Here is a 10,795-nt window from a genome sequence, read left to right on the forward strand (position 1 = left end):
CGAGTAATCACGACAATTAACTAGACGCACTCTCCCGAGTTACGCTAGCTGACTTTTATTACAGCTCACTTTAGATCGCACCCAAGGCTTCGTTATCCCTAATCCTGCCTTTAAACCCTCGGTTATTGATCCCCATATACTTTGGGAGTGGTGTTGTTCAACAATTACTTAAATATGCACTCTCTCCTGAGTAATACATACTAAATAGGCACAGCTAATTGAGGATCCTATCAATTAACTACAACAAGAATGTAGTTGAACAAATAGAGATTAAACCGAGCAAACTATATTAACATAATACGAAGTTCACCCTTCAACAGGTTCCATCAAAATCCTAGATTAAATATTTAGCTACTCATAATCGTGTTTATCATAACAATAGCAAAATTCATCATAAATGGTAAAATACAAAAGGAAGAAAGGAAGAACTCGATGTTGAATTATCCTCCTTGCATCTTGCCGCTCCTTTCTTTAAACTACGTTGTCAAAACCTTGATAATGTCCCTTTGGGCGAGCTGGACCTCTTATAGGTTAAGTGAAATTACCCCCGAACTTCCAAGTTTACCCATGAATTATATTTTCCGAACTGGACTAGCGCGGTCGCGCTAATAACCGCGCATATTGCATAGTATTTTGCCTTGAATTCCTGGGCTAGCGCGGTCGCGCTAGTGGGCACGCTAAACTGGATCATCATCTTAGCTCTTCTTTTCTCTCTTCTTTTAATGTACTCAGCTCCGAGGGGCTTCCCTTGCTTCAATTTAGCTCCAAACACAGTCCTAAGTCCTCATAAGTGCAACTTGCTCCTGAAAAACATGTAATTCACAATTAGAGCCAATTTACCTTCATTTAACTATCCTATAACAGTGAAACATAGTCAAGTTGGGGCATAAACAGTTGCCAAATTACATGAATATAGCCTATTATCAATACCCCACACTTAAATCATTGCTAGTCCTCGAGCAATCCACCACACTCTATAAAGGTTCCTTCACTAAGCTTTTCCCCTAACGTATCACACCAAGAACAAATCACCAAAGTTGCGTCTAGCAGTGTACAATCTTTGCCCCAAAAGTCGACTCTCACGTGCCATGCAATATTCGTACTTACTCAAATTACTCTATACAGAAGTGAAGACTTACCTTTCCTTCATGAATCACATGCCCTCACATCACCCAAGAGAGCAATTCCACAAATAATAATATTAAGAACAATTAGGAACTTAGATAGACAAAATTCGCTCACTCTCAAAAAGAACATTCACATGCCAAATAGACGCACCATAGTCTTGCCCGTAGTGTACTACTCTACTAATCGAACCCATTCAGTCTAAGATCAAGTAGGTCTTCATTTGGTTGTAATGTAGGCTAAGGGGCAGGTAGGATATATTTGGATAAGGTGACTAACCTCCCTAAGCACTTTTAATACAATCACATTAACATTCAAAACCATACATATGTCAAACCAAACATTCCACCACACTTAACATCCTGCTCCATTAGGTACAACTGTATCAGGTCACCACTTATCAAATACTACATTTACTCATTCTCTTTTTTTTTCTTTTTAAGTGGTGCTTATTCTTTTAATTTTTAAAAAACTGCACCTTTTTTCTATTTCACTGGTTCCACTCAAAAACCAAACCACCACCCACACTTTAGCTTTTGCATATTTCATCACCATTCAAGTGCTCATGGGAGGTAAAGGGTTTAAGCAGATGGGCCGTTCAAACAATTGGGTAAGATTTGTAATGTGGTTGTCAAAGAAACAGGCTTATAGGCTCAACGGGGTTAACTAAGATGTATTGCATTTAGGTGGGTCTACTTTATATATCTGGCTTAACAAAGAAATGCCTATATCACTTCTAAGACTGAATAAAACTACTATTTCGCTTTGCAAACACACGGTGAAAGTTCTAGGCATCAAATGTAGAGCATAGAATACAGTACAACTCACACACACATGTGACTCACTCCAGATTGGCTTATCAAGACACTCTTGCTTGAGTATTCAAGTCAGTTACAAACATACAATTTAAGGCACTCTAGCAAGAATCAACCACTGAGACTAAGCATTACACTCTAGTGTCTACTGTGTTCAGGTGTATCAACGCCAAGGGTTTCTCTTTCTATTGTAGCTCATACCCCATCAATACTAACTAAAAACTAGAAACAAAATAAACAAAAACTAACTACACCCGGTTCAAGCAAAACTCTTGGAAAAGAACCGTGGCCCAATAAAAAACCAAGGGGGAGTTACTACACTACCTAAAAAAATAATATTTTTGGTATTCTCTTTAGACTTACTTCCCTCAAGAAAACTATCTAGAAGATCCGTCATCAGGAAGAGTCCAACATATTTCTATTTTTTTCACGTAGACTTAGACCCTCAAGAACCCCATCGAAAAAGATCCGTCGTCGGGACAAGTCAACTTACCTACTTTAAACTTATCTAATTTGACTATTATTTAAAACCACCAAAAACAACCAAGAAAAACAAAGAAAACATCAAACAGTCAAGTTGTTACATATACACACATACATTGAAGTATCTTCCACCCCACACATAAAAGAAAGATATGTCCTCATGGCATACAAAATAAAGAACAGTGAGGTAAAGGAACTTCCCTAAATGATCACTCTTGATCGGAGACCGTGTCTGGGTTCAAATTGCAAGCACGACCCAGAGCTCTCAGCCAGCCCAATATTTTCTTCTCCTATTTCACCTACCGGGCAGCCATCGCGTCAACATGTGTACCCAAGGCAGAGTGACCTAGGTATGCAGTATGACTACCTCCTGCTCCAAAGCTATGAACCGGGTAACCCGAGCATCCCTAAATAGTATTGTAGTCCTAGATGGCGCTGCAGCTACTGCAATTTGCTCATGGACTTGTGGTCCGGTCCTCACATCCTCCTACTCAGCCTCCTCTTCCTCAGAGTCATCAGATTCACCACTATCATCACCACCCGCTGCCACCGGCTCCTTCCTAGTAGTGACCTTATCTGCTCGGAACTTGTGGTCTTTTCGCACTCTCCCATCTACATCTAGATTTTCTGACACCCAAGCTGCTCGGCAAAGTCGAGTAACCAAGGAAGGGAAGAAGAACCCATACCTTTTCACCGGACAACGGGTGAACATCTTCTCATGAATCACTTTGGCCACGTCAAAGTTGTGACCATTTATAAAGCACCAAATCAGAGTCGCTCGAGGACCATTCACCTCCGTAGTGTTGGAGGATGGGATTAGGCGATTGTTGATAACATACAACGAGCACTTCCCTTCAAAGGTTAGCGCCGCAGAGTGAAACTTCTGACCATACTTCATCCAGACAATTTCCTTTCCAGGTACACAGATTGTTTCAAAGAACATCTCCCACTGCATGTGTGATCTACCATACCCCTCATAATAGTCTTCATATGGATCCATAGTAGGGGGAAACTGGTACATCCTCCGTATGTACGCACAGTTACTACGCCATTCACATGTTCTTTTACATTGGCATAAAACTCACGGACAACCATCACATTTCCCTTGTACGGCTCATCAATGAATATTTGTAGCCCCCACCTTACCAGATCATGATACAAGTGAGGGCAACCCAGCTGGACTGACCCTATATCTATGCCCCTTTCTAGTATCGGTTTCTTAGGGGCCTTATTCGCAAAGGGGTCCTAGGCCTTGGCAGAGACGAACCTACTACTATCAAAGGGACGAGCAGAAGCTGACCCGCGCGCCCTGGACGATCCAGCTTGACTGCTGGAAGAGGCACATATGGTGTGGCGTTTCCTAGATGGAGCCATAGTACCTGGAAAAGGAATAATATTAGCACAGCCCAAAAAATGTGACTCAATGCGGTTACTCAGACTTTACGCGCACAATTGGTCATAATTACTCATTTACACTCACTGTGACATTTAAACAAACACCTTGTGGACATTATATACCCACACCTCAATTCAAGTATGTTGTAACCCAATACCACCACAATGTCCCCAAAATCACCCACTAAGTTAAGCTACAACTCCACCAACCTTACCACCCACAATCACTACAACATACGCTACAAATTTCTACTAAGAAAAGAAAATAAAAAGCTACTACATAATTAAAAAAAATAAAAACAAAAATCTGTAAAAAAAAAAAATGGCAAAAAGAAATCATACCTGTAGTGAGAGAATGTGGGGAGAAGTGAAGAAGAGTAGGGGAAGTTGGGTTGAAACTTGGGGAAGTTGGGTTGGGAATTTGAAGAAGAGGGAAGTTGAAGAAGATGGAATTTGAAGAAGAAGGGGGTTAGGGTGAGAATTTTCAGCGTTTGGGAATTTTGGGAGTGAAGAGAGGGGGGTAATTAGATAGAGGGATAGTTAGGGGAAATAAATTAACAGATTTAACATACACAATAAAGGAAAAAAATAAAAAAACTATTATTAAGTTTAAAAATAACGCGTCAGGTGGGCGGGACTAGCGCGGTCGTAGCGCGGTACGAGCGCGGCCGCGCTAGTGCAGACAGTGTACTTGGCCATATGCACGGCCACTAGCGCGGTCACAAGCGTGGTCATAGCGCGGTCGCGCTAGTGTTTGAGAGCTGAGGCAGAATATTTGCCCATATGCGCGGCCTATAGCGCGGTGGGTAGCGCGGGCGCGCTCTTGGGCACAAAATTCTTTTCATTTTTTCACCTGTTCTTTCCGCGTCCGATGGACTTATCACATGCCCAAGCTCACCTGCATTGGTTAGTACTTCCCAAACTCAAAATTAACAACTACTAACTATCATTGGATTGCCTCCCAACCAGCGCCTTATGTAATGTCGTGGCACGACGATTACAACAAATCAATGGGTTGCCTCCCATGCAGCGCCTAATTTAACGTCGTGGCACGACGCAGATAGGCACATTTAAGGCTCACTCAACCTCTGAGGTTCAGTCAGGTAGATCTCTGACACTTCCTTTGGTTCATTCATGCCCATATATAGTTTCAATCTCTGCCCATTGACTCTAAATATATGAGAGTCTTTGTCTAGGGTAATATCTACGGCACCTGAGGGGAATACTTCGACCACTCGAAATGGTCCAGACCATCGCGACTTGAGTTTACCCGGAAGTAGCCTTAATCTTGAGTTATAAAGCAATACCATGTCTCCGGGATTGAAATTTCGCTCAACAATGTTCTTCTCGTGCAACCTCTTCATTCTCTCCTTATACAGCCTCACGCTCTCGAAAGCAATATATCGAAACTCGTCGAGCTCATGCAATTTTGTGACTCTAGTTGTGCCCACAGCCTCAATGTCCAGGTTTAACTGTTTCATTGCCCACCAAGCTCGATGTTCTAATTCCACTAGCAAGTGACAGGCCTTCCTAAACACCAGCTTGTATGGTGACATACCAATTAGTGTTTTAAAAGCAGTTCTGTAGGCCCAGAGTGCATCATCCAGCTTTTTCGCCCAATCAGTTCTTGTGGCATTCACAGTCTTGGTCAGTACACTCTTTATCTCTCTATTAGACACTTCGACCTGTCCACTGGTCTAAAGATGATATGGGGTTGCCACCTTGTGGCGTACATCGTACTTTGCTAACAATTTCTTGAAGGCTCGATTGTAGAAGTGAGTGCCTTTGTCACTAATAATAGCTCTCAGGGTCCCAAAACGGGTGAATATACTCTTCTTCAAAAACACCACCACCACTCTTCCATCATTGGTGGGAAGTGTTATAGTTTCCACTCATTTGGACACGTAATCTACAGCAACAAGTATGTACTTATTGCCAAAGGAGCTAACGAAGGGGCCCATGAAGTCTATACCCCAAACATCGAACACTTAAACCTCTTGAATTGGGTTCATGGGCATCTCATGGCGATGGGAAATGTTCCCGATTTGCTGACATTCATTACAGCCCTTCACCCATTGATGTGCATCCTTAAACACTATTGGCTAGTAGAACTCGGCTTCTAGCACTTTTTCTACCGTCCTGACTCCTCCAAAATGCCCGCTATACGCCGATGCATGACATGCCTACAAAACAGAAGATTGTTCTATTTTGGGGACACACCCCCTGATCATATTGTCAACACATATTCGAAACAGATAAGGTTCATCCCAGTAATACATGCGGCAGTCATGATAAAACATTTTCTTTTGCACAAAGGAAAGGTCATAGGGAACTATACTACTTGCCAGGTAATTTGCAAAGTCTGCATACCATGGCACTTCCTCAAGGCTTGTAGCGAGTAGCTACTTGTCTGGAAAGGTTTCCAGAATATCCTCAACCTCAACTGAGTTTTCAACTCCTTCAAGTCATGATAGATGATCAGTGACTTGGTTTTCTGTGCCCTTACGGTCACGAATCTCAAGGTTGAACTCTTGCAGTAACAACACCCAACAAATCAGGCGTGGTTTGGACTCCTTCTTCTCAATCAAGTACCTGAGAGCTGCATTATCAGTATATACAATTACCTTAGAGCCAATCAGGTATGATTTGAACTTGTCCAATGCGAACACCACAGTCAGCATCTCCTTTTCAGTCACAGTGTAGTTCAGCTGGGCTCCACTCAACGTTCTACTGGCATAGTAGATTGGGTGCATTAGCTTGTCTTTCCGCTGTCCCAGCACTGCCCCTACTGCATAGTCACTAGCGTCACACATGAGTTCAAATGGTTGCTCCCGGTCGGAGGCAACAATGATGGGTGTTGTGACTAGCCTCTTTTTCAACTCCTCGAATGCTACCCTGCAATCATCAGAAAACACAAAAGGGTGATCTTTTTCTAAGAACTTACAGAGGGGGTTGGCAATTTTTTAGAAGTCTTTTATGAATCTCCGGTAGAACCCGGCATGTCCGAGGAAGCTCCTGATTGCCTTGACTGAAGTGGGGGTGGCAACTTTTCTATCATGTCAACTTTAGCACGATCCACCTCGATTCCCTTGCTTGATACCCGGTGTCCCAAAACTATGCCCTCTTGTACCATGAAATGACACTTCTCCCAATTAAGTACTAGGTTAGTCTCAATACATCGTTTCAACACTCAGGTCAGATTTATAAGGCACTCGTCGAATGAGTTTCCCACCACTGAGAAATCATCCATGAATACCTCCATTATGTCTTCGACCATGTCAGTGAATATGGCCATCATGAACCTTTAAAATGTGGTGGGTGCATTGCATAGGACAAAGGGCATCCTCCGAAAAGCATAAATGCCATATGGGCATGTGAATGAGGTTTTCTCTCTATCCTCTAGTGCAATGGAGATTTGATTATACCCTGAGTACCCATCCAGAAAACAGAAATGGGACCTCCCTACCAATCTGTCAAGCATCTGATCAATGAAAGGAAGTGGGAAGTGGTCTTTCTGGGTGGCCAGGTTTAATTTCCTATAATCCATACAAATTTTCTAGTCGATGGCGGTTCTTGTCGAGATCAACTCATTGTTATCATTTTTGACCACTGTTATACCACCTTTCTTAGGAACACATTGCACCGAGCTAACCCAGTTGTTGTCAGAGATAGGGAAAATGATTCTCGCATCCAACCACTTAATCACCTCTTTCTTCATCACTTACTTCATGTTTGGGTCTAGCCTTCTTTGGTGCTCCCTAGAAGGTTTGTGCCCCTCTTCTAGTAGAATTTTGTGCATATAATATGTCGGGTTGATCCCCTTAATGTCTGCCATGGTCCACCCAATGACAGTCTTGCACTCCTTGAGTACCTGCAAAAGTTGTTGTGCCTGCACATCTAACAAACTTGATCAGATAATAACAGGTAATGTGGATTTATGTCCAAGGAACTCATACCTGAGATGGGCAGACAGTGGCTTCAACTCCAGCTTTGGTGGTTCTTCTATGGATGGCTTGACTGGAGGAGTTTCTCTGTTTTCTAGGTGCAGGGGCTCGAATTCAAGTGTTCTATCCCAGAACCCTCTGTCCTCTAAAGCCAGTACCCATTCTGCCAATTCTTCCCCACGTCTCATAGATTTCTGCACATTGAATGTTATATCCTCATCTTGAGTTCCCCAGTTTCACAATCAATGAGAGCTCTCCCTGTGGCCAAGAACGGCCTTCCCAAAATTATGGGAATATCTTCATCCACCTTGCAATCTAGAATCACAAAATCTGCAGGGAACACAAATTTCCCTACCTGAATCAACACGTCGTCCAAGATACCAGAGGGTCTTTTCATGGTTCTGTCAGCCAACTGCAATAACATAGAAGTGGTTCTAGCTCTTCCAATCCGTAACCTCTTATAGATCACCAGGGGCATAAGATTTATGCTATCCCCCAAATTACAAAGTGCTTTGGCAAAATCAAAGTTACCAATGGTGTAGGGAATTGTGAAACTCCCTAGGTCAATCAGCTTCTCAACAACTGGTCTAGTCATCACAGCACTGCAGGTCTGAGTAAGAGTCATTGTGGCCAAGTCTTGGAAATTAAATTTTTGGGACATCAAGTCCTTCATCATTTTTGCATAACTAGGCATCTCCTTCAACGCATCAATCAATGGAATATTTACCTGGATTTATTTCAGCATCTCCAAGAATTTCTTGTATTGTTCCTCTTTTTGGTACTTGGCCACCCTCTGTGGGAATGGTGTTGGAGGTCTCTTCTTCCTAATGATTTGGGTATTTTCTTTGTCAGACACCACCTCAACTACTGGTTCCTGGGTTGTCTCAGCTTCTTTCTCAGCCCCAATCTGTGTGTTGGTTTCTTCCTGGGTAGTTTGTATTGTCACCTTTGTTAGTTTTGTTGCATCATCTAGCTCAATGGGCTCTGGTACAAGTGTCTCAGCTTGTCTACTTTCTCGAGCCCTATCTTGCTCCAAGTCTAAATCTCTACCATTATGTAGACTCACTACCATCAGCTACTTTGGGCCTTAATCTTTTGGATTTATTTGAGTGTCTGCAGGCAATGTCTTATGAGGACGATTATTCAAAGACATCGAAATCTGACCCAATAACCTGCTGCATCATTGCCTCAAGTCTAGCAAACCCATTGTCCTATCTTCTACCATGTTGCTGCTGAGGAGGATGATAACCCTGATGTTGATTTTGATTGTTATATCCCTGTAGCCTTTGGTAAGGCGCCATATTATTGTGAGGTCGCATACCTCCCATATTTCCACTGTTGAGCTGTGGCTGGACTGGCCTGTATGGCTAATTTGGTAGGCCCCAATTCTGACCACCTTGCCTCTGGCCTCCATAATTAGACACATAATTCATGTCCTCATGGTAATGATGATGATCACTTTCTGCATTTTATTGGTTACCAACTGGCTGACTAATGCAAGATGTGCATAAGCCCATATTGGTAGTATCAATAATGTGTACCTGCTACTTTTTCCCTGACTCTTCCACCTTTTTGGTGAGTATACTCATTTGTGTCTTTAATGTGGCCATATTTTCAATAAGAGTGTTGGATGGATCTAAGGGCACTGAGTGAATTACTGGAGTGATAGATGCATTCCTGGTTGTCCACCCTGAATTTTGTGCCATCTTGTCAAGAAGGCTCTAGCTTTCTCTCAATGTTTTGCTCAGGAATGCTCCACCATCTGAAGCATCAACATTAGCTTTCACGTTATCTGTCAAACCCATGTAAAACCACTGCCCCAACATCTGATCTGGAATACTGTAGTGCGGACATATAACCAACATCCCTTTGAATCGTTCCCATGTTTCTTGCAGTGTCTCCATTGATTTCTGTTTGAAGCTCAAAATTTCATCAATTTGCTGAGAAGTCCTGTTGGGTGGTTGAAACTTATTCACAAATTACTTGACTAACTCCTCTCAAGTCGTTATGGAATTAATGGTGAACGAGTTTAGCCAAGTCTGGGCAGCCCCTATCACTGAGAATGGAAACAATGACAGCTTTATTACTTCCTGAGTTACGTTGGGATGCCTTTGAGTTTTGCAGATTGACAGAAAATTCTTTAAGTGTTGTTGAGAATCTTCAATGTATGACCCCAAGAATAGTCCCTTGTTTTGCAATAAGTGCAACATATTGTTCGTGATTTGAAATGACTCGTCTTGTATCTACGGGACTAATATCGCAGTGGCCAAATTCTCTGCTGTGGGTTGTGCCCAGTCATATAGAGCAGCCTCTGGCACAAGAGGTGCCACTGGCGCCAATGGCGTAGCTAGGTCTAACAAATTATCCCCCATGTCTGGTTCGAGTTGTTCAATTGATTGTTGTTGTTTGTTTTTTTGGTTGGCCCGATTCAAGGCCTTGAAAACTTTCTCGGGATATGATAATGCTTCAAATACTTCACCAGGTCTCGATGAGTTTCTAGGCATGCACTTGTACAACCAAGTCAACAAACGTTAAAATTTTAATGTATAGACTGAAAATAAAGAAAACTGACTACACTAAGAATTTTTGTATTTCTTTCAACTGTAATTGATAACACCGTTAATTCCCCGGCAACGGCGCCAAAATTTGATCACGTCCAACTATGCCTTATAAAAAGGACAAAGCAATCGCTGCAAATATAATTCGAGTATTTAGCCTAGATTCGAATCCACGGGGAATTAACCTACCAATTACTCTCGTTAGACTTACTAAATTCTTCGTAATCAACTTTCCAGATATTTTGAATAACAATCGGGATGTTTTTACTAACTATAACTGAATGAAAACAAGTAAACTAAAAACTAACTATGACTGGGTTGTATGCAAGTAAGAGAAGGATCTAAGGTTATGATTTCTCCTATTGATGGAATCCCTTCCTGATATATTTCGCATAGATTTGCCTAATTGTCTCTATCGATCATGAGCATTCTTGCTACCGTAAATCTCTCCCGATTAATCACGAATTGACTAGAC

General features: G+C 42.1%; 1 protein-coding gene across 1 annotated transcript; it reads right to left on the bottom strand.

Annotated features, from left to right (window-relative positions):
- Positions 1 to 3,668: 3,668 nt before the first annotated feature.
- LOC138883991 (uncharacterized) lies at positions 3,669 to 8,387 on the bottom strand. Its single transcript, XM_070164722.1, has 5 exons — positions 8,070 to 8,387; positions 7,775 to 7,956; positions 6,411 to 6,713; positions 5,089 to 5,486; positions 3,669 to 3,802 (listed from the first exon to the last, which is right to left on the bottom strand). The coding sequence occupies exons 1-5, from the start codon at positions 8,385 to 8,387 to the stop codon at positions 3,669 to 3,671; spliced, it is 1,335 nt and encodes a 444-aa protein (XP_070020823.1).
- Positions 8,388 to 10,795: the final 2,408 nt, after the last annotated feature.

The sequence above is a fragment of the Nicotiana sylvestris genome, chromosome 12, assembly GCF_000393655.2.
Source record: "Nicotiana sylvestris chromosome 12, ASM39365v2, whole genome shotgun sequence".
NCBI lineage: Eukaryota > Viridiplantae > Streptophyta > Magnoliopsida > Solanales > Solanaceae > Nicotiana > Nicotiana sylvestris.

Coding starts and splice junctions, on each gene's coding strand:
- LOC138883991 (XM_070164722.1), bottom strand. CDS start 8,387: ATGACTCTTACTCAGACCTGCAGTGCTGTGATGACTAGACCAGTTGTT. Junction 6,714..7,774: donor CCACTGTCTGCCCATCTCAG/GTATGAGTTCCT, acceptor TGATGATTGCAG/GGTAGCATTCGAGGAGTTGA. Junction 5,487..6,410: donor ACTGATAATGCAGCTCTCAG/GTACTTGATTGA, acceptor AGTGTCTAATAG/AGAGATAAAGAGTGTACTGA.